The following is a 25,812-nucleotide window of genomic DNA, read 5'->3' as shown; positions in this document are numbered from 1 at the left end:
TGATCCTAACATGTCTTATTGATTTATTAGGTTTTATGACAATAACATCATAACTACAGGTTTATTTACTCAAATATATACCGTTTATTCATAAAAATAAGATAACTTATTGAATATTAATGAAGGATTATAGGCGTAAAATAAATTTTTCATACCGGTTGGCCACACAAAAGATTTAGGCTGCAAAAGGAATTAAAGTTTGCCGGGACAATGGGACCATTATAATTTTGTGTTGACAGGTTTTCCTTTTAAAATATTTAAAGAGCTTAGCTTGAATAACTAAATATTTCATACCTTTTATTTTAATTTACCATTATGATTTCATAACGGTAAGTTAAATAATGTTTATTATTATCGATAAAAAATATAATGTTTAATATTAATTATACATAACTATAGCCACGCAGATAGATTATATACTAGAAAATTTTTATTTTATAAATCTTTATGACGTTTCATTTAATGGAAATTTAATTTTATAAATCAACTAACGCTTGACTGCGACGACACAATGTATTAGTTACTTGGTAGTTGGTACTATACTCGTATATAGGTATTATAATATTATTCATTAATTAGTGGTGGTTTAGTAGTTAATTATGTATGAAAACATTACAAACATACATAGAAAACACGAATATTTCCTGTTTATAATATTGTAGACAGAGATTAATTAAGATTATCATACTTTTTAATTTATTAAAATTAATCTCAACTACTCTACTTTTTTTGGTCTTTTGAAAATTTCTTAGTAGTAGCAGTCTCCGTTTGGAATTCTACCCAGTATATGGCAATAAATTCTCTCCCCTCACCCCCTATTACATGGGACTTATAACACAAATGGTGAAAAGCGGGCGTATATTGTACATTGACATTACGTTCTGTAATGTGAACCTCTGCCTACCCATTCGGGGATAAAAGGCGTGATGTTAAATGTTGCAAATTAAAATTAATATTAAAATTTTCATAGATTTTAAGTTGAAATATATGTGGTGAAAGTTACCTATACCTATTTATCATTATTAGTATTCATCTATTTATTTGATCTCATAAGTATGGAATAACCATTTCTGTTATAAATATATTGTATGATTGCCTACTTGATAGAGTGGTTGAAGGTGTCGCTGTTGATCTCACGGATGTCGAGTTTGAATCTAGGGTTGGACTAAAATTGAACTTTATTAGGCTTTTTGAAAATTTTCAATAGTAGCTCACGGAGTATGGAGTTACGTGCCGGTTATAGCAATATAGAAATTAGATTCATTCCTGTTTCGGATAATACTCGTGCTCAGATAGTAGCAGAGAGTTAAAATGTGTATAAAACGCCATTGAAAAGGTTGGTTATTTATTATAACTTGATGAATATTGGAACAGAGCAGTCACATAGTTGCCGCTTTTTGAATTCCTGAGCCAAAATTTTTGGACGGCTCGAGGTGGTCTCTAGGGACTTGGCAGAAAGCCCGGCTTGGTCAATGCCTCCATTTTATTTATCTACACATGTCTTCGCGTGCTGCAGTGCGCAGATAAACCTATAACCTATTGTATTTCAACACCTATATACATTTGTTTAAACTTTTTAAGATGTTTTTAGGTACTAGCGATACACACATATTATACTAAGTACCTAGCAAATATTGATCGACGCGAGGAGTCGTCTTTGTTGCTTTTATAGCATTAACAAAATGTCACAGCTAGGTATTAATTGAGGATTGAAAGTAGGTAGACGTAGACACTACCTACTTTCGAATCAAGAATGTTTTGTTACCTCTACCAGGTATCATTTTATTTAGTTGCGTCCATTGTTATTTTCATTATAATAGGTTTGGGAATCATAAACTCATCATTACAATTTGAAACGGGATATTTACCATGTTTATTAATTTCTATGAGTTTCCGATATTTCGGCACTGTTGCAAGTGCCATGATCACGGATAAACAGGAGTATATGTATAGATATTAATAAACATGATAAATATCCCGTTTCAAGTTCTAATAATATTGTTAATGATCATAAACTCATCTTTTTTATATTCTCAACCCATTATCAAACCAAAGAACTCTAGTCACTTCTAGATAACCAAATTAATCGACTAACTAATTCATAGAGCTATCGACATTAATTGTGTTTACTAGATCTCAAATGTCCCAAAACAAATCTACGAATGGAAACGCAAAAGACTAATTGTCATAATAATAGAAACCCCAAGAGCTTATGTTTTGAATGTGTTAATATCAATTTGTTTGGAGGTCACATCTGTCCCTGAATTCGGGCAAAGCATTTGGGCAAAGTTTTGTTTAATTAAAATCATAGGACTGTCCTCGGTGTGCGTTGGAACTATCAAAATTACGGTTAAGTTGTACATCGTAGTCTTCTTTATGAGGGTTTGAAGACGCAGGGTGAAATACTAGTTCAGATTGTTTAGGGAAACTATGTTATTAGATTTAGATCTAAGGGATTCCAGATAGAGAGTCGAGGCACAGCTATTGCATCACGTAGACAAGACAAATAGAGTTTAGGCAGGCTGCTCTTTGATGACACACGGCTTTAGGAGCTCAACAAAACTGTAGTAACTACTTTATTGATCGAGTGTTTGCAACTATGTCTACGTATGTAATGTTATGTATTAGGCGGCATAGACATGGCATATGACTTGTGATACCGGGTAAAAAAATGATCGTACTTTTTATCAACTATTAAGTGTGAATAATATCATTATCCGGAACTGCGGCCTACCTAGCGGGTTGCCGGGGCTCCGGTTCAAAAAGCAGGAGTAGGAACAGGGATGTTTTTAGTCGGTAAGAGTCTGACTCTCACCTCACCCTGGTGAGAGAAGTCATTAGATGATTTTCCCCCTTAAACATAGTACTGCTGCACTCCATCGTACTACTGACAACAGTTTACTATACTTACTATTGTATTGCGATATGCGATATACTTACTATTGTATAGTTTCATATATCGTGTTTAATAAATTTCGTTTTGTTACATATCGCTCACCTAGTAATAGACTAAACTTTATAACTGGACTTTATGACTTTATGGTATAAAGTCAATTTTGCATTTTTTGCAGTTGTGCCAATATATTACTAGTTGAGCGATAAATGAATTTGAGACATGTTCTACATATTTTATGATGTGCACAAAAGATCCATGGGACAAAAGTGTGTTTCAAGTCCCTTGGATCGGATTTCAGAAACATTTCCATTGCTCTAATGGAATTCTGTTACAATATTTAATTAGTGTCAAGGGAGAATCCACTTAATGTACTCGGGAATACGGTGAGAGCACCTCATTTATTGGATGGCGATGGACCATCCGGGTTTATTTTCGCTTCTAATGGGTCACCCGTATTGTTTGAAGCTTTTTAAAGAGATGTTCAAGGACGGCTTCCGGGTTACTTGTTCATCATTATTTTATTTTGTACCAAGTTTAAATTCTGTCTAGAAGAGATGTTGTTGATTGTCTAGAAGAAAAACATCAGCCGAGCTGCGTTCTGAAAGAGAAAGCTAATATTATGTTTACATAAATAAACCAATTTATATATTTTGCCCCGTAAATATAGTGCTACCTAGCACTTTGTATTTCATATTCATATTCATTTATTTGCTTTCCACAATGTATGTACATAGATGTTCTTAAAGGTAAAAGTAACAATTATGGACCCAGTTTGGGCACAGCAATTTTAAAGATATAAAATCAGGCTTAATTATGATATAATTTTATATTATTATAGTTTATCTTAATTTAAAAATGCTTAAATAATTATAATTATTGAGATCTTAAAATTATACTTTGTAGGTGATTACTTATGAGTGTGTGTGTGTGTGTGTGTGTGAGTGAGTGAGTGAGTGAGTGAGTGTGTGTGTGTGTGTGTGTGTGTGTGTATGTATGTGTGTATGTGTGTATGTTATTTTTTTATTGATTTATCGTCCATAAATTCTTTTATTGAATAGTAGCATTTGGAGTGTAAGAAAGTTATTAATTTATTTACGTCTGTATATGTCCAATCAATGAGAAAATAAGACAGCAGTAATATTACTATATTTGATTTAAAACCCGCTGTACAATGATTGTCCAAAACTCGATTACACGCTTATTCAATAAGAGCACGTCCGGCCAGTGCATTTCACGTTACAAATAGATAAATAATAGATTCCTCAGAGCGTGCACTCCATTTCTAAGACCGCAGTCGATTTATCTCAGTGTCGGACGGTAACTTACCGTGTCCGACTTGTGCGTCCGCCGGCAGGACAGCCTCCTAACATTACAACATGTATGTTATGGACTAAGCTTCAGCCTGGTACATTCTACATCTAAAGGCGACAATCTGAGTGCTCAAGAGCGAACAACTTTAATGGCTTAACACTTCTCTCGCCTCGCCCAAGGCTGGAGAAGTCATTGGATGATATGATTTTTCTCCCTAAAAAAAAATACTTTACTTACTTAACTTATATTGGAGTGATAACGTGGGCGCCAGTTTACCATGGACGTTTAAATGAAAACGTTGAATGTACCAATAGTGAAGAAAGTTTTATATACTAAACTAGCTTTTGCCCGCGGCTTCGCTCGCGTAGAATTTGGTCTGCCACATCGGCATCGACATTAAATACTTAATCCGAAAAATGTATTCATTTTGATAAGAGTTTGATAATTAAAATGTGTAAAATAGTACCAAGTTTAATTAGATTTATGGTTCACAATTTTGTTTGTACTGGCTTGCACATAAAAGATAGATAGGTATATGCTGTCGCGGACTTTTATTTAGATCTACTTAAGACAAACAATCCTGCGGTACATCTTCCTTTTGTAACTCCATGGGTATAAGCAGCGCACGCCAAGATAGCTCTCAGATGGAAGATTTTTTTCTGGCTTAATTGACACGTATCGTTATATTAGGACCAAAACTACATAAAATCATTATAAATTGTAGCCTATGTGTTATTCTGATGTATAAACTATATTGTGGTAAAGTTTCATTCAAATCCATTCAGTAGTTTTTACGTGAAAGAGTAACAAACATCCATACATCCATACAAACTTTCGCCTTTATAATAGTAGTAGGATACAGTCTGTATAAAGGTTTGAAAATACAAAAAGAAAAATACGATTGCGAAGCAGGGTGTAGTACGTTTTTTATTCGACTGATGAACGTTTAGGGGACAGAGAGAAAAGTTCCCTAAGAAAAGGAGGATCCTCCGACCAGGCGAGGTGTTCAGCCTGGCGGGCTTTCTGCCCAACTGTTGTTCGTTGGGATTTTCTATCCGTGTTAATTCGCATGTAAACTTCGTATGTGCGATGCAGGATATTTGTGACGTCATCCGTTGATTTGCTCGTCGATAGTCTATGTGCGACTTCTGTCATCTGTCACTTGTCACTTGTCAATGTGTCGCCACATCACTCCCCCCCAAGACCGGAGGTCGATCCTGTTGAGACGGCTGTCGATGCTTGAGATGAGCGGTGCCAGAGCCAGTGTAGAATGTCCCTTAGTTCCAGTGAGTCGGAACTGTGCCGCTGAATGCCCAGTGAGTCGGGTGAGCGGTGCAGGGTGATACTCCAGTGAGTCGGAGTAGTGAAGCTCGCAGTGTCCCACGGTGAGTCGGGGAATTGATGCTGCAAGGGTAGGTGCGTAGTGGCTGGCGTCTGCGTTGACGGGAGCAAGACGTCCTCAGACCGTGTGCAGAGAATGCTGTGCCTAGACGCTGCTGAGGCCGTAGGGAAGAACCAGGCTGCATATCTTCGATGTAGCATGTGGTGGTCCCTGGTGAGGCCGAGGATGCTGGTTGGCTGCGACTTGATTACCGCTCAGCGGAGAAGTGATGGGTGAGGGAGATGGCGATGAGGATGACGGTGCTGATCTGCTCCGTGAAGGTTGGTTTCAATCACGTCGGGGTCACCAGTTTAGGGGACAGAGAGTAAAGTTCCCTAAGAAAAGGAGGATCCTCCGACCAGGCGAGGTGTTCAGCCTGGCGGGCTTTCTGCCCAACTGTTGTTCGTTGGGATTTTCTATCCGTGTTAATTCGCATGTAAACTTCGTATGTGCGATGCAGGATATTTGTGACGTCATCCGTTGATTTGCTCGTCGATAGTCTATGTGCGACTTCTGTCATCTGTCACTTGTCACTTGTCAATGTGTCGCCACAAACGTTTTCTAACGTGTTAGGTATACGTGTTTTAACGCACCTGTGACTCTTCTGATGTTGCGGGTGTCTATGGGCGGCGCTGATCGCTTACCATCAGGTGACCTGTCTGCTCGTTTGCGCCCTATTTCATACAAAAAAAGACTTATTTAGTGTGAGAATCGTGGATTTAATTTTTGTTTCTGATCAATGCAAACCTGATCAAAACCTAAACCTATCAAGAACAGGTATCGTGTACCTAGATCTAGAGTTATTGAAGCTATACCACGCTTAAGTAGCACAATGGAAGCTCCTAAATATTTAAGAATCTTGTTAGACGGTACTGGTTCTAAAGTTAAACACTTAAGACGTGAAGTGGACTATAACATTTATCCCCACATCAGCGGGGAAATTGCGTTGCATACAAATTATGTAAACAATATTCTCGTCCCGACGTTTGACGACGTTATTAGTTTTGTTTAGTACCGCGGAATATGCTAAAATATACTAAAGTTGCCAGACTTGATGCTTTCAAGGCAACTGACCTACGAAATGTTGGTGAAAAGTAGAATTTAGAACTATTCGGTCGGGCACTTTATAAAGCAAAATAATATTTTGACTCGACAGTCTCGCATTCATTGTAGTTTTATTTGTTTTCTGAATGGTCAGCTCTCTGGAAGACAATGCTGGAATGAATACATAAGTATCTGTTTAGAAAATATTTTTGAATCTAAATATTATTCGATTTCTAAAAACATTAATTGTTAAAGAGGTTATTGCCAAAGATCTGGCACAAAGTTACACTTTTTTATGATATAAGTCGGTAAACGAGCAAACGGATCATCTGATGGTAAGTGCACACTCGAAACACCAGAGGCGTTAAAAGTGTGTGGCCAGCCTATGGGGGTCAGGAATTTAAGGGTTGTTAGGGAATCGGGGATTGGGATATGATTGGGAAGGGGGTTAATTGGGCCTCCGGTAACCTTACTCACACAACAAAACACAACTCATAGTCATTATTGGGTACTGAATAACCATACCAAAATTTTGGATGACTTTAAACATTGATTAGAAAACCATTCTTGGCCATGTAATTAATGAGATAAGTACTTTATTTTCGCATTTTGTCTAAATTGGATCATTTTACATCTCAATATATTCTCATATACTTACCTAAAATGGGTTCTTTAAACTGTCATGGATGAAAATTTTGAAATCGAAGTTTCCATTGAATTTTGAGACCTCACAGAAAGTAAATAAGATAGAATTTATAGCTTCAATTTGAAACGTTGACATAACGCAGTCGGTACCTTTTCTGCTCAGTTTCATTGTAACCAGAGGCACTAAGGAGGTAACATTTTTCTGAGGAAGAGAAGTAGGAAATATTACGTCGCACCTCTAGTTACTTGGAGTAACATAATCCAGTCTCCTTTACTTTGAAATAAAATACATGGACTTGGACAATGGACATAAAATAGGAGTATAGTTCTCTTTTAGTTCTATGTCTGGATATCTGACTGATGTACAGCGTGTTAGGGCTCCGATTCCCAAACAGATGTACAGTAAATGTAATTCGAAAAAACTAGTTAGTTGTTTACGACTTATGAACGATGATGGAGGACGAAATATTACAATATAGAACTATAAAACAATGTTACATTGTTCTTACATAATTGAACCAACGAAACAATGTAACTAAGAATTGTATTGTGAACCTGATTAAAAAAGAGTAACACATGGAGTTTTTTCCTCGTTCTTCTCCATAGCAATCTACACTTTGGGACGAGCAAATAGCTTCACTAGAGGACCGACAGACAGACATATCTTATTTTAATATTATAATAGTTACCTTGACGATCAAAAGTACGTTCCCGGTCTATTCGAAATAAATAATTTTCGACTTTAACTTTGACTTTGACAATCTGCACCTTTTAAAAGTCGCAGCAAAAACTGAACATTGAGTGAAGTTGCGGTCGTTTAATTCAATATTACCGTCTGCTTCCATCAGTAGCCTGAAATTAAATCATGGCGATGCGCCGTTGGCACCTGGCCAGGGCACGGGACGCGCCCATTAATCTAGACACACGGCAGTGTGTCCGCCAAGTTCGAGCAAAAAAACCGACACACCGGCCGTGGGTTATATTACACGAACCATTTCGGGCCAAGTTCGACCCACCTATAACTCAAAATCTATTTTATCTACGCATATGAAATTTCTAGTATCTGTTGAGATCTACTTACTTATCTAAAATACAAAATTTCATTAATGTACCTATTGTAGGTGTTGAGATATTGACGTCAGAAAATCGCTATTTTTACTATACACTCACTGACTGACTCACTCATCAAAAACCTAGACCACTTCCAATGGTCGTATTGACTTGAAATTTGGCATGGAGGTAGGTCTTTGGGTCAAGGTAAAGGAAAAAATCTGAAAATGGCCAAGTGTGAGTCGGTTTTAAAAATAATGAAGGTGTAAATTCATACCCCTAAGGAACTAAAACAAAAAAATTATCTATATCTTCCAATGGTCGTACCGACCTAAAATTCGTTACGAAGTTTTGTATTTAGTCAAAGTAAAGTAAAATAAGAAAAAATAAAAATAAAACTTAACAAAAATAAATGAAATCCCACCCAAAACATAAATGTGAAAGGCTGCCAAGTTCGATAATATTGGAATGCTTCGCCTATAAAAGAAGTGAGATCTAAATAAGTACCAAGTTCCATACACAAACCTCAGTTAAAAATGATATAACTTGGCAAGTTTTAATAGAAAATTATATACTTGACTCATTGCGTTTAGTAGGTTTATAACAAAGTGTGTGAAAACTTGCCAACTTGTTATATCATTTTTAACTGAGGTCTGTGTATGGAACTTGGTACATATTTAGATCTCACTTCTTTTATAGGCGAAGCATTCCAATATTATCGAACTTGGCAGCCTTTCACATTTATGTTTTGGGTGGGATATTGTGTTAGAACGACCAACTGCACTGCACTGGCTTGAGCGTGATAAGAATGCTGTTTCGGACATTTTTTGCCGAATTTGTACTTAATTTTTCGTCTATTTCTTTTTCCTTGTTCCGTGTGATAGCTTTTATCTTGTTTTAAAAGTGTTTGTTCTTATATCCGAAAAAGTATATTCTTTGTTGTCGTTGTAAATTTCTCAAAAAATTGCGGTGTTGTGCCAAAGATACATAAAGTTACGTTCTGCTAGGTTACATTTGTAACCTTTGATCATATTCGCCAACATCACTAATTGATAGATTGATACCACTCGTTCGAAGAAATATTTTAATTATTATAAAGTTAGAATTGTTAAGTATTATATAAACTCTCCCTGGTACATATTACTGGAATTTGAGTTTAATACACACATTTACGAGACGAATCGTGAGAGAGCCATGCTTCGGCACACATGGGCTGGCTCAACTGGAGTGATACCACGGCCTCACAGAAAACCGACGTGAAACAACGCTTTGGTTGTGTTTGTGAGGTTACCGGAGGCCCTTCCCAATCCCCGATTATCCAACAACTCTTAAATTCCTAGCCCCCTAGACGTCGGCAATGCACTTGTAACGCCTCTAACGGTGTATCAAGTACCCATGGGCGATGGCGGTTGCTTACCCGCAGGTGATCAGTCTGCTCGTTTACCGGCTTATTCCTTAAAAAAAAAGAATTCCAGAAAAATGGAATCCCGACCTAATTGTATTGAGGAAAACAGTGCAAATGAAATTAGAATGAAGTAGATTCTCATGTAGTAGTCGCCATGTATTATGTAACATGTATATTATGTAGGTACAATTACATAACCGGTAAACACGGCGATACATAACATAAATCGTTCTTCGCTGGGTGTCATAATAAAACCCCTATAAACGTTACGTAGGATGCGACGGTAATGTCATTAGGGGTGAAATTAACGACGTCGCCAATCTTGTTAGCCACGTCGTCTATAATTACCTATCTATCGTTATAATTATGTGAGCGAGCCATGTGCTTCTTTCTTTTGTAGGTAATACATACGTAAGTAAAATAATCTGACTGCAAGCTGATGTATCAGTGTTTGATGTGGGGATACGATGGAATTGAATGAATTAAAGTAATGAAGATAAAAAAAATATAAATAGCAACGATTCTTTAGTTGATATTTTTTTAAATTTTATTAATGTTTATTTATTTATTTCCAACTCTTATAACATAAACATGTTTTAAACATAAACCCATTTCATTTTTCCCAGTAGCTAATTATTATCTAGGTATATTGAAATATTTTATTTAATGTCAATTAATTTGCAGATAATCAATATAAAGGATTTATAAACCATTTATATAATACGATGACAGTAATTAGTGTTGCCCAGCAAGAGTCTTGCAAGTCTCGCATTTACCAATTAGCCAACTTAAATTTTTCATACGATTATGATTTAACTGTATTAACTACCCCTCTTGCTAGTCTCCCAAATACTTATTATAGTAAAAAATAGCATTAGGCTAATGCTATTTTTTATATGCTAGGTGCTTTTGATCTTACAATGACGAAACAGAATAGCTAGTATACTATACTTTGAGGTTGTTTAATAGCGGCCACGCCTTACAATATAACTGTATAGTTAAATCTGCACAATACAGTTAATACTACAGTTAAATCATAATCGTATAAAAAATTAAGTTGGTTAATTTGGTAAATGCGAGACTTGCAAGACTCTTGCTGGGCAACACTAACAGTAATATTCCTAACAAAAAGTTACTCAACAACGAACATACATTGTTATGTACTGTATGTCTGTACATACTCGTACAGTAAATAAGGAAACAAGCCGAAAATCCAACGCAAGTACAAAAAATGTGACACAATTTGTAAATAGCTGTCATTGTCCAGATCTGTTCTTTGATAAAGGGATTGTCATCTGAGCTCTCCGGTAAATTACATGACAATTACCGGAGATGTGTGGAAGCGGGGAAGGATTTCATGAGTTGAGGACAAGCGACAGCATTGATCCATTTTAATCCTCGCTCGGGTATCGTTTTTTCGAGCGAAATGATTGTATAATCTTCCATCAGTCCTCGTTTTTGTTTACGAAATTTAATGTAGATTATAATGTCTTGTAGATATTTAGACAGTCATGAGACTGTTCAGAGCAGAATACTTATGATATACGGATCCTTAATCTACATACTACATATAGGTAGGTACTAATATGATATAATATGTCACGCCTTTGACCCGGAAGGGGTAGGCAGAAGTGCACATTACGGCGCGCAATTCTATTGTTCAATGTACACCAACTTTTCACCATTTGTGTTTTAAGTCCCATGTAATAGGGGGTGAGCCTATTGCCATATACTGGACACAATTTCAGACTCCGTGCTACTACTGAATTTTTTTCGAGAAACCGAAAAAGCCCAGTAATACTTTGCCCGACAGTCGCACTGGTGACCACTCGACTAACGAGACAGTCAGGTACTAATATATGTATAAAGATGTATTAGTATCTATATGTAAAAGGTATATGGTATTGAAATCAACACTTAGTAATCAGCAATAACGATTGCGACTGATATACCCACCAAAGAAAGTATAAAAATATATTTTATTTTAATCTTAAAAGGCAAAATGCGAAAGTAAGATTTTATTGTTTCGACTACATCGTATCGTAGCGTAGACGAAAAGCTTTTAGTTTGAATGGCACAGTTGAAGAGAATGCAAGTATTTTTCAAATTACCCTCTAATCTCCCTTCAGTACAGCAGCCAGCTCCAGACTATGAACCAATAAAACGTAGGCAAACGTGAAGAAATCCACACGTTCACAATAAAGTTGGACGTGCGTAATGTCCTGGGAATATCGATAGATACCGTAGTCACACTGTGCAATGTACCAGCGAGACGTGAAGGCGATGGGGCAGGAATGGGGTGTATACCATGATAGATAGATGTTTAATGGCCGGTATATTTTGTATATATCGTATAGAAAAGAAAGGATGGATGAAAGCAGATTTACGAAAGAAATATACAAGGCGAATATGAGTGGGACCGTCGGTAGAGGGCGCCCCAGACGGACATATAGCGACCAGATTGGCGATATATTAAAAAAGGGCCAAATTAAAAGTACCTTTAACCGACGAGCATGCATAAAAAGACAGATGACTGTTAATGAAGCGAAAGAAGTGTGTAAGAACCGTGGCAATTGGCGTTCCATTGTCTCTGCCTAACTCCATGGGAGACAGGCGTGAGGTTATGTATGTATGTATTTTGTATGGAGTTTTTGTAAAAGTTATATCTCTAGTGACGGATATTTACTGTTTGGTTCGTGTTTGAAACCTCATTTTTTTTGAATTCTCGGTCATATGCAGTCAAGAATTCACTATCACTAACTAGACTCTTCATTTTGATTTTAAACGATGTAATATCTTAAGAAAGATAACAATTCTCTTTGTTTAAACCAAGTGAGGCACATAACTTGTAATCTTTGTAATCACCTTTTAATTTACCATTCCACAATTGAACACACACATGAATATTAAACGCGTTTCATTAAATTTTACAACAGAAACGTAGGTACTCAATTAATAATATCTAATTTGCAGTAAATATTAAATATTCATAGTGAGTCTAGACTAAACAATAAACTAGTTTAGTTTTTAGCCACTAGAGTTCATACTTCATTATTGAGTTAAATTCAGTTTTAGCAAAATTTCCAGTTTAACGTCAGCGCTAACCAAATTTGTTTAGGGGGAGGTGGACGTAACATACCCCTATAATTTAGGTACTTATAGTTAGGGTTGATACCAACTTTTGGCCTGGCTTGGTTTAGCGTGCACCGACACCTTTATGCTAAATAGGTGGACAAAAGTGGCGTTTACATAATAGAATTAGTTTTTCTGCACTAGTACTGAGTTTTTTGTTTATTATATCATGAAATAATTAGTATATAGAAATCATTGGCGGAGGTCTATGATCCGCAATGGACGTCGTGTGGTTAATGTGATAAGGATGGTCATTTAAAATTGTTATATTTAAATCTTATTTTTTATAGTGTACGAGCAGAGAGATCACCTGATGGTAAGCAATCGCCGCCGCTCATGGACACCCGAAACATAAGAGACGTTACAAGTGCGATGTCGGTCAGGAATTTAAGGGTTATTAGAGAATTAGGGATTGGAAAGATTGGGAAGAGGGGTGATTGGGCATGCGATAACCTCACGCACACAACGAAACACAACGCAAGCGTTGTTTCACGTCGGTTTTCTGTGAGGCCGTGGTATCACTCCGGTCGAGCCGGCCCATTCGTGCCAAAGCATGGCACTTCCACACCAAAAAAAACCACTATAACATAGCATTCATTTTGCACCTGTTATAAGTCCCATACAAATACAAAAAATTGTAAAAAAATATCATACTTAAGTTAAAATATCGTAAGTTTTCGTACAATAAACTGATAGTCATTCATTAATTGTTAATAAATTAAGTTAATAATAAATATTAATAGATAACTATCAGTTTCTCATTTATTCTGCATTCGTAATCAATTTACAGGCCTATTATATTTATTTGCATTATATCCAATATCTTAATTACTAACCCAATTAACTGAGCGGAACTGGGAAGCCAGAATGAAGGCGCCGGACGCGGGTTAATATCTCAGAATACATTATGAGAGTCGGATCAAAGTCCCAATTAGTTGGCCATCCCTAACGTCGGCACTGGTGCACCGCAAAACACGGCTTATCCGAACCATGGTTGGGTATCGCCACACTTAAGCCCTATTGCCATAGGAAGCATTTCTTGAATATTCTGTCGTCTTAGTTTTATAAAAATTGAAATAATGTTCTATCGATATATTAGAAGTATAAACTAAAGGGTTTTTCAACAAGAACTTTGTTTATTAAAACAAAATAAAACAAAGAATTTAGTGGAAAATGAATAAAATTTTTATTCTATTAAAAAGAGAAAAGTTTGGCAATTATGAATGAAAAATGATATCTGACAAATTTCCACCACGACCACGCTGACAGATGTTGATTCTTTCATCAATTTCTTGTACATTCTGTAGTCTTAGTTTTGTAAAAACTGAAAAAATGTTCTATCAATGTTGTTGGAATCTATATATTAATACGTGATGCAAAAACTTTGGACCGCTTTTTACGAAAATTGCGCGGACGTAGGAGCATAAAATTTGGTACACTTATATTTTATGTGTAGGAGAAGCGCAGTACGCTAATATTTTTCAAAAATAATGTTTATAAAGTACATTAAATCAATAAATAAAACATTACACACACATGCATAGTATCTGATCGTATTTGACAAAACGTCAAAATCGATAGACATTGCGATGATATTCTCACGTCTCATATGAATAGAGTTTTATAAAAGAGTTTGTTTGAGTTTGGGTTAAATAAAAATTATCCTTGAACGTATGTTAAGTAGTATTGTAAATTAAATCGTATATGGTTGAATTTCGACCACTAGGCGACCACTAGTTTAAATAAAATACTTCTTAATATCGATGAACGTACAGTAGCTGTATTAATTGTAGACACAACATAGAACTCAAGTAGTAGACATATATTTTTCTAACAACTAAGCAGAGTGCCCACATTCACACAATAAACACCGTAGTACTCACAATTTAATTATATTGCTAATCACAACAAATGTAGTAGTAGCAGAAACTACTTATATTTAAGACCAGCTGATGTCCGCAGCTTCGCTCGCGTAGACTGCAATCTTTGTGACTAAAAATAATTTCAAAACAAAATAATGCGATTTTTGTGCAACTTCATAAGTCAGAAATATAAGTAGCCTAAGTTATTTCTAGTACATCAGCTACCTATCAATAAAAGTTCCGTCAAAATAAGTCCCGCCATTCTAGAGATTACAGAACAAACAGACAGACAAATAAAACTATTTATTTATTAGCCTAGATGAATGGAAAGGACCTTCGCAGAACCCATTTACATCAATCTATACATATAATAAAATCGTAGAAAAGTGCTGTCTGTACATTGAAAATAAAAATAAAAAAAATAGCAGGGGTTATTGTTATGTCGATGTCGAACCCAAAAATGTAATTAACTTTTTTTGTCTGTTTGTCTGTTTGTCTGTTTGTCTGTTTGTCTGTTCGTCTGTGCGCGCTAATCTCAGAAACGGCTGATCCGAGTTGGATGCGGTTTTCACGAATATATTGTGGGATGCTTAAATTTACATTTAGTGTTTGTTTCATGTCAATCGGTTCATAAATAAAAAAGTTATGTCAAATTAAAGAATCACGTCGAACATTCTATGCTTATACCATTAATCTCCGCAACTATTTGACGGATTTGGTTGAAATTTGGTACAGATATAGTTTAGAACCTTAGAAAGGACATAGATATATTTTTATTTCAAAAATCAAAAAATAAAAATAAGAAATAAATTATTTATAAATAATTCTATGTCGATCGTTACACGACTTCGGTTCATGTTATTGTTTTAATTTATCGAAAAAAAGTAAATAAATAGTAAAAAGGTATGAAAAAAATAATATCAATATAATAAAACATTTAGTACAAAGAAAATGCTCTAACGGAGTATAGATAATTCTATGTCGATCGTTACATGACTTCGGTTCATGTTATTGTTTTAATTCATCGAAAAAAGTAAATAAATAGTAAAAAGGTATGAAAAAAATAATATCAATATAATTAAACTTTTAGTACAAAGAAAATGCCCGAACGGAGTATAAATAAATAATCCAAGTTGTCTTTATCCTCGATAGATGGCGTTGGGATCGAAATAGATCGCGCTATGGTTTCGTTACATTCATTTGGTTGGGTATCGGCCGAGCGCTTCGGTACTATCGTAGAAAAAGTGTATTATCAGTCGTATGATTATTTGTCTGTAGTGGTCCTGCTGTTTCGTATATTCTAAATTGGTTTCGTTGTATTTGTCAATTAATAAGTTTATTTGTTGGGTTTTCCTGGATTTCTGGTTAAACTATTTAACGTAGGTTTAGTTTGATATCGATTATTAGTAGTTACTGTAGTTAGTTTTTTTAATAAAATTGTAAGTCTAATTTATAAATTAATTAGATTAGATTTAAGTCGTTTCTTTTAAATTATTTAGTTTAAGCTTGGTTATTATAGCATAGAGGATAGGTTGTAATATAGTTTCTTTTTTAATTGTTATAAATTCGTAATTCGTAGCTTTCTTTAGTTTTAAGTTAGTTTAAGTCCGTTTTTAAACTATTTTTTCAATGCCCTAAGTGAGTATACATCTATTAAATTCAAACGCAGAGCTCATTATGTTGATTTTTGAAGAGTTCCCTGGAATATCTTCCACATCTCATTTTTGAAGAGATCCCGCGAGATCGGGAACTATGTTGTTAAAACCAAAAATTTGCCGGAAGTCACTATTCTACGCGAACGAAGTCGCGGGCAAAAGCTAGTCGGGAATAAAATCCATAAATATATAATATATACAACCATAGTTTTATTATACACAAGAGAAATCTTTTACCAAAGAAAACAAAATTTTATATGAACAAAGCGGTTGGTAATAACATGATATTAAATGTATTCTTGTAAGTTTAAATTGTTAGCACACAAATTTTACTCTGAAACTTTTAATTGAGTACGTGATTACTTTGAAGTACACAACAATTAAATTAAACAACTCATGTGCAAACATATAATTTCAAATATCTTCATGAATAGCTAGTTGTTCATAAAGAGTGGGAGTGCTTTAGACATATTTTGTATCTATTCACACTTTTTTTTAAGGGTATCATCATAATCATCTAATGTGGTCTTCTGTTTTGGGCGAAGCGACAGAGAGTGTCAGACTCATACTGACTAAAAAACTCGAGTTAAAAAGTATCTGTAAACCCGCTAGGTAGTCGTCCGCAGCTCCGGTTCAGATTCACACTTACTTAGATACTAAAAACAAACAGTCTTTTAACACATCGAACGCCCTAGTGGTCACCGGTGACCGACGTTAGCGGAGGATTTGCGTTCAACAGTTTTCTATTGGCAGTCAAAGACTTAACTACGAAACGCCTCTTCATTTGTACATAGCTAAGAAACCCTCAATGCGTACATAGTCACAAGGATTAGGCAAGATAAGTATATTTAATAGTATTTACCAGTACTAAGACTTAGGCAAGGAGGCGCGAAAATAACAATTAATTCGACAAAGATTAGTTAACAAAACATTGAAAATGCCACGTGACACGTTTTAACCCCGCAATCGTATTAGGAGGCATAAGCCGACCGGTGCCAACGAAAACAGTGTAGGTAATGGGATACCTCGATTGAGCATCTTGACCTATGTCTGCCTAAGCCGACATTAGCCAATAAGTCGGAGGCGTAATGCGGAGAAACATTTAGTGGTTACGACTCAAGAGTCTCAAGACATTTATACCATTGTTTTTTGGCATAGATATATATACCACTTAACTTGATGTGTCCGCGAGGACATACGCAAGGTTTAATAAATAATGGTATATTAAATACGATGATTACAATGTTTCAATAATGAAAAATAATTAATTGTTAATTAAACAAATAATAGGTAGAGGTAGGCCAGCAGCACCTACTACTAGTGTCAGTTTGCGCACCATGTGAGTTGTATAAAGGCGCACATGATATTATCACGCCTTTAATCCCCCAACTTAAGTGTAGGAACAAAGAAAAAAGACGCGATATTATGGCTATAGACTTTATTACAGTCTTGAGGTTAAAAAAATATTTAGTACTTTTTTTTTACTCTTCAGCCACAACTACAGACATAAAATTCATATCATAATAAGGCTTCCTCTATAACGTGAAAGACAAACAAACTCACTTTCACATCTATATATATATAATTCTTCTGTATGTTTGTATGTCACTGAACTTCTCTTAAACGACTGGACTGATTTTGATGAAATTTTTTGTGTGTGTTCAAGGGGATCTGAGAATGGTTTAGATTCACAATTTAGTCCGCTGGACAATGTTTTTTTAATTAATTTTTAATTTATTAGTAGTTGTTGATTTTGGAATATTTTACATCGGATCCGACGGACGGCGCTACGATCGCAGTGTCAAATATTAATGACGTTAGATATTGTCATAACATTTGAATAATAATTTTCATCAAAAAGGTCCAGAATGTTTTAGCTTATTAAAAAAAGAATAAAATTTTCAAATTAACGTGTAGACAGGACAACGTCTTTACAATAATAGTAAGAGTAAATGAACCGTAACAATACCCATTTATCTAACTAAAGTGTAGGCAGAGACATTCAGTAATAACTAGTTAGTTATCGCTATGTTATTAACTCTCATGTTTCAACACCTAATGATGGCATGGTGTATACTAAACTTAGTTTAATTAACTAAACTCTTCATAAACTACGTAGAGAACAGATAGGCATCGATACTAAGGTTAAGTACCTAACCAATATTAATTAGTACAACCGTTTGATACCCTCTGTTCGTAATGTAAGGAATAATGGAGTAGGGTTCAGATCTGGACGTGTTTTGTCTAAGCTGTGACACCCGTCTACAAAATGGGAATACAATCCTACTAGTCCTACTGATATTAAAAAAATAGATCCAAGATTCAATTTCACAAACCTATGTTCAATACATAGAATTTTGGGGAGGGTGATTAAACCTGTGAAAAAGTGTGAAAGAGCCATGCTTCGGCACGCATGGACCGGCTCGACCGGAGTGATACCACGGACTTACAGAAAACCGACGTGAAACAACGCTTGCGTTGTTTTGTTATGTAAGAATTAAGGGTACCGGAGGCTCAATTACTCCCTCCAATCTTCCCCTACAACCCTTAAATTCCTAACCCCTAAAAGGCCGGCAAGCACTTGTAACGTTTCTGGTGTTTCGGGTGTCAATCAGCGGTGGCGATTGCTTACCATCAGGTGATTTGTCTACTCGTTTACCGACTTATATTATAAAAAAAAACCTCTACTGTAAAAATCCTGGATATTTACATATTCAGAAATGGCTCTTAACTGGTAACTTCCATGGTGTGTGTATGTTTGTTGATAATGCTGGCTGGTAGTGGCTAAAATAAGTTTTATATCAAGACCTAACGAACACTAATAAATATGATACCTATACACTAGGGTGGAGTGAAACATACCAAAAAAAAATTTTTTTCTCTTTTCTTTTGTCCTGTATTATTAATTGGTGACCATATGTAAAAGCTTTGTTCATGCAAAAAATCAAAGCTCTACGACATTATCTTCAGGTGGCGCATCGAGGAAATAGTTTCTAAAAAAATCATATTTTTACTTATAAGACCACCCACAAAAAAGAGTTGTGCTTATATGCTATGCTTACAAATTTACTGTTTTTAACTTCAACTAAGTGTTATCTCGTATGCAAATACAGTATTATCTTATAAAACTTTAATATATAGTTGTAAAATAGTGCCAAAGTTAAGTAAATTTTATTAAAAAATGCCTAAAACGGGTAAATACTTGCGATGTCCTTTACTTGGCGATCCAATCAAATTAAATGATAATTTATGTTACCTACATATTGTGACGTGATAAAACACTACTTATAGATAAAAAACAATATGTTAGAGTTGAATGATGGAAAGGATCCTTAGAAGAAATATGTGAAATGATTGCTTTTAACCAAGTATTGTATTAAGAACCTGATTGAAAAAGACCTATGGAGTTTCTTGCTCGTTCTTCTCCATACGAATCTACACTTTGGAACGACCAAATAGAGCAACTAGAGGACTGACCGACAGACAGATAGACATTTTGTTTTCTTTACATTGTAATATTTGCTTTGACGTTCAAAAGTGCCTTCCCGGTCTATTTATAATAAATAATTTTGACTTAGACTTTCGATAGTAAAGCGATATAAAATAAGGCATCTATCTCTATTATCCATCAACAAGTCGTGTCTAGGTTGTCTATTTTGTACTTTCAAAAGTACAAATATGTGAAATGTTACGCAATGACGCCAATAAGCAGATATTCTACAAATATTTTTTTATATCGCACCACGTAAATATTTATCCCGAGAAGTATGCAAATGTGTGACTAAAGCACCTGCTGCTGAGGAAAACTTCTTAAAAGGTCAATGAAATGAGCGCAAAATGTACATTGGTTCTGTAGATAAGATGACAACTCAATCATTGCGATGTCATGAAATTAAGAAGCGATAATATGATGCAAAATATAACGGGTCCACAAACAGATGCCGAAGCCTCTGCTATACGTTTGACACACCTTTCTACTGCTTGAGTGTGGCAAGGATACTTCTCAATTTCAAACAATTTACCTCTAACTGCAATCATTGTAGTGATTTCCGAGTCGCTGTATTTCATTGTTACAGGAGGTTCTGTTATCTTTTTTTCGCCAATTCTATCAAATCATAATAATTAGTCAAGTCTACTCAAGCAGTAGAAAGGTGTGTCAAACGTATAACGGAGGCTTCGGCATCTGTTTGTGGACCCGATGATAGAAATGGTTTCATCCGTAATAAAATAAAATCCAGGCAAGAAATACTTATTTTTGACACTAAATCTCAGTATTTTTGCCAAAATGATGAAACTGGAACCTCTGATACTGGACATCAAAATTTTATTTTTATGGTAATTTCATATAGTATTTTATTATTCTAGTGGTTTAAAGTTTAAATTCATTTAAATATATGGTAATATAGTTAGAAATAAATATTTGTGTGTAACTCTACTTTTGTTATTTTTTTCAAATTTCAAACCTAATGCGCCACCTCAAGATATTGAGTTAGAAAGCTGTAATTTTGCATGAACATTTTTATTACTATGGGTCAATGTTTGAAAACACAGGAAACTTCAAATTAAGAAAAATATTTTTCGCTCCACCCTACTACACACGATTTCCTATAAATACTATTCCAAATATAACCTAATAATACCTCCACTAAAACTGTTTAAATTAGTATAAAGTTAATTATTTAAAATTTGTAGTAACAAAATACTTATTTACCACCTAATCGGGCTATCATATTATTGTGTTTGGTCCCTTCCGACCCATGTTTTGTAGTTAACGGTGTATGTAATTATCTTAAATTAAATAGAAACTTTTAGGCATATAATCATTCTTTCCGTTGTTTCATATAAAGGAAAAGTTTTGTCGTGTTCCAAAAACTAACTTTTTTACCAATCAATGTCTCATCTTTGCTTATTGAATTAAAGTTTTCATCCTTTATGCGATTTTCTAGCACAAATTGAGCGATTTCGATTGTCATGGCCAGACAAATTATATATGCGATTTATATTAAGCTCATAATCAGTTACTGTAAGCGGTTTTAATAAATTTTACCCAACACTTTTTTGTGGCGTGAATATACTAACACTTAATTTCACATGAACATCTTACCCATATCCGAAATCAATGCCAAAAAACGTTGAAAAAAATACAAAGAAAGCTCAATTTGTATAAAAGTAAATGGATCCATAAAATAAATATGTCTAATTTGCGTTCCAGTCACCTTATCAGATTCCGAGGATTCACTATTTTGTAAGCGCCCGCATTGAACCGCCCAATCCTCCCCTAATCTAACTTTACCGAGTTCCAATCTAGAGTCAAAATGTAAAAGGATTCCCACATCTGATAGCGAAATGTTTTAACATAATGATTAATGTTTTATATGGGTTTTAGGAGGAATTTATTTTTCCTAGTTTATTATGGTATCACTGAACAATTTTGCGTCTTAACGTCTGTACGTCTCTTCACATGATTTGATATTACTCCCAATACCAATTTTATAACTATCCAATGAAAAAAAAATCTTCACGAAATTATATTTTTCTTCTAGATCATAGAGCACCACGTTATCACAAAATTCCATTATCCCTGATCGATAATAATTTGAGATATTTTCTTTTTTCAGGTAATCAAAAAGTAGACTGATATGATTCGAGCATGGAGCGGATACTTGACGTTCATTCTTGTCTTCGTACAAATTGGAAGCGATTGGCTGAGCTGCAACGACATGACAGAGTGCACATGCAAGTGGGCTTCAGGGAAGAAAACAGCATCCTGTGTTTCAGCAGGCTTGAAACAACTCCCAAACTTAGCTTCAGACATTCAAGTACTAAATCTACATGGAAACCCACTAATGACATTAGAAGAAGACGCTTTTACAAACATAGGACTGTTTAATCTTCAACGATTGAACCTCAGCTCAACAAGTTTACAGTCTTTACATGCAAATGCATTCCAGGATCTGCGAATATTGATAGAATTAGATCTATCTCAGAACCAACTTCTCCAACTATCACCTAACACATTCAAAGGCGCTGTGCGCTTACGAGTACTGATCCTTAACGGTAACCCTTTGAGCGTTCTAGTCGCAGAGCAATTCCCTCCGTTGAAAAGTCTAAGGAAATTAGAAATAACACGATGTAAACTTCGTTCTGTGCATCCATTTGCATTTGTCAATCTTCAATCACTAGAAACCGTCAATATACACCAAAACTTACTAACATACCTTCATCAAGATACTTTCAATCTACCGTTACTAAAAACTCTTACACTATCCGATAATCCTTGGTATTGTGATTGTCGGTTAAGGGAATTCCATGATTGGTTTCTCAATAGTAACCTAGGAAACGAAGAAGTCATGTGTGGTGGCCCAGAAAAACTAGAGGAAATGTCATGGAGATTTCTAAAAAGAGATGACTTTGTATGCCCGCCTTATGCAACATCTTCACCAACAGTTATTAGGACGGAGACAGGAGCTGAAATATCATTCGGTTGCTTTGTTAGAGGTGACCCTACACCTACCGTGACCTGGTCATTTCATCATATAGAGATAAACAACAGTACGGACAAACAAAGTGATATTATAATCAATAAGTATCAATTAGATAATTTTGATGAGTATAACGACGATTTCTTGAATAAGAGTGCACAGTGGGTTAACTTGACTATTACGAATGTGACTAGTGACTTATCAGGAGAGTGGAAATGTAGTGCTAAAAGTCCTGTAGGAGAAGCAAATGCTTATTTAACACTTTTTCTGCCCAAAGCCAGGACAGCAACAGCGAGAGTTGCGCCTGATTATTCTGCCTTTTTTTTAATAGGTGGATCATTGCTCGCTATGACAACCGCCGGCTTTATAACAACGTGTATCTGTTGGAAAACTAAACGGCGGAGAGTGCCACCTAGTAGAAGCTTTACAGACCAAGAAAAAAAATTATTAGACACATCTCTAGCAGTGAGCTGTGACAGAACTAGTGGAGACCTGGGATCTTCATATGGTTTTGAAATGCTGGATAGATCCATTTCTATGGAGTCTGATGATGCACGGTGTTTGGAACCAGTGCAGATTACAATAGAAGGCCCACCTGGATCGTTTCCCCCGCCTCCCGCAGAATTTGCTTTGTCTGCCCCATATGGTAATATATTCATTTCTGTCCAAGTATCTGGCCACAATGATGAGTATCCTGATCTCTTAGGAGGAGGTGCCACTTTACCTAGGAGAAGTAGAACATGTTTCTTAAAATCTGCTTATGACAATATGGGTCCGCGAATCACAGCTGCTGGTAGTTCGACCTGGTCTCTTCCAGGTGCTAATGGTGATAAAAATATTGATAAAGATCCAATTAGTGGTCCATTGTCAACCTTTTCTACTGAATTTACAGCTTTGTAAGTTTTGAGTGATTTTATCATACCTGTTACATGTCATATGACATCTGATGATAGGTAACAAATTAATTTCGCCATTCCTAACATTATTTTCAACGATTGTAATACCCATTTATTACGGATCTCAGAAAGACTAAAGTTTGACCAAAACCAACAACAGCATTAAACTTCAAACTTTCCAGAATAAATTGATATAGACAGTTAATAATTAAGTTACTTTATTGACTTTTAGATATTTATTAACCATTTTTATTGTCACAGTTTTGTTATAAAAACACAAACACAATTTTGTATTAAGTTTTTCAACTCACAATCTTTATAGTAACCATTTGCCCTGTATTTTCTATTAGCATAAGACAAAATTCTTAAAAGAGACCTAAGTTTTGGCCTAGACTCAATTTTTAGCATTTAAAAAGAAGATAATGTCTAACATATCAATTTTATAGCTGTAAATATGAATAAGTTTGACAATTTTATTCCAATATTTGCATTGAAATCATGTACATATATAGTATACGATACAGTATTTATTACAAAGTTTAAAATAAATGTAGATGATAAAAATTTATACTGACTGCATTTTATGACCAATGTTGTCGTTTATAAACCAATGATGGGCATTTGTAACTACGGACTTAAACTGTTAATTGGTTCATGTCTGGAGCCAATGATGATTTTTCATCCCACCACTATTTTGCGCATACCCTGTAAAAAAATTAGAATGATTTTAATTATTATGTCTATTGCAATCCTTGTACAATCTATCAGATATGGTGATGAATAGTGATGGGATTTTTTTGCGAATTATAAAATTATTTAGTTTACAGCTTTTATGCATTGTGACTTTATAATCATTATTTTTATCATAAGTTTTGTGAGACATACAAGATTGGTTATTATGTTATCGGCTTACTCATGTAACTGTTTGACGAGGAACTCGACTAGTTTCAAGCTATACTAGAGGCTCATATTCATGAGCAGTATTCCGCGACACACGACGCGACGATTGTCACGCCGCTACTGGTTGTTAAAACTAGTCGAATTCCTCCTTATAAACAGTTACGTGAGTAAGCTGTTAACATAATAATTAATAATTGTTTTATTGATACGTTGATAAAGTGATTGTTTTTCTTAGTAATGGTCAGATATATTTTATTATGGTGGTACAATTTCACTAAAATAATTTGCTGGTTTCTTCGTCATCAAATTCATAGCCTAGTTTCATTCTTCGTTTGAGGCTGGGAGTAAAACCATATATAAGATGACAGAGCATTGATGTGAGTACCTATTAAAAAGTAAAAAAAAAACACAATGCATAAAACTGTGACCAATACAAAACTGTACAGTTACTTATAAGTTTATATACCTAACAATAGTTTGTATTTGTAAGGATTTGATCGTGGATACATTGCTTTAAAACTGAGTGATGACATAATAAAAGAAGTGCAAACTTGTCCTTAGTTTTCTTTATTTTGTACTCTCTTGTTTCCTGTTAGTGTTAAATACTGGGTTTGTTACTTGGTAAGTATTTCAGTTTACTCAAAATAGGAAATAAGTACCCAGTACCAGCTTCTCGTTATGAAAACCTGAACAAAAATGATTGCATTAGTGAAAATCATCTCAAATCGCAATTTGAATAAAAGACTTGTATGTGTCTTTTTTTTTTATGTTTACTGGGCCGAACGTTTGGCCGCTATCTCGCCTGATGGTAAGTGATGATGCGGCCTACGGTGGAGCACGTCTGCCCATAAGCAACCTATTCACTCGGGCTTTGAAGTCTGTTACTAGGAACTTAGCTGAATACTGATAACATAATCGTGATGTTTAACCGTTGGGGTCAACGTGTTCTAGAATGGAGAGTGTAGGCAAGCGTAGTGTAGGGCGCCCTCCAGCTAGGTGGAATGACGATATCCGCAAGGTGGCTGGTAGTGGTTGGATGCGTAGAACTGAAGATGGAGCTTAGCGGCGTGTCATTGGAGAGGCCTGTATCCAGCAGTGGACAAGAAATGCTGATGATGATGAATCGTGATGCTATAACTTTTAAATACTTCTA

The 25,812-nt window shown here is 35.2% G+C and overlaps 1 protein-coding gene across 2 annotated transcripts in view; it reads left to right on the top strand.

Moving 5' to 3' along the window:
* The window catches only part of LOC118271352 (leucine-rich repeat-containing protein 24), a 93,944-nt gene extending 69,163 nt beyond the window's left edge, over window positions 1–24,781 (top strand). For both annotated transcript variants that reach the window (XM_035587425.2, XM_035587424.2), the window contains exon 2: window positions 22,000–24,781. In XM_035587425.2, coding sequence (XP_035443318.2) covers window positions 22,021–23,763 — 1,743 coding nt within the window. In that variant the 5' untranslated portion in view covers window positions 22,000–22,020 and the 3' untranslated portion in view covers window positions 23,764–24,781. The remainder of the gene's footprint in view (window positions 1–21,999) is intronic.
* The last annotated feature ends 1,031 nt before the right edge of the window (window positions 24,782–25,812 follow it).

Source organism: Spodoptera frugiperda, chromosome 9, assembly GCF_023101765.2.
Source record: "Spodoptera frugiperda isolate SF20-4 chromosome 9, AGI-APGP_CSIRO_Sfru_2.0, whole genome shotgun sequence".
Taxonomy (NCBI): Eukaryota; Metazoa; Arthropoda; class Insecta; order Lepidoptera; family Noctuidae; genus Spodoptera; species Spodoptera frugiperda.
This window is presented reverse-complemented; position numbering and strand designations above follow the sequence as displayed.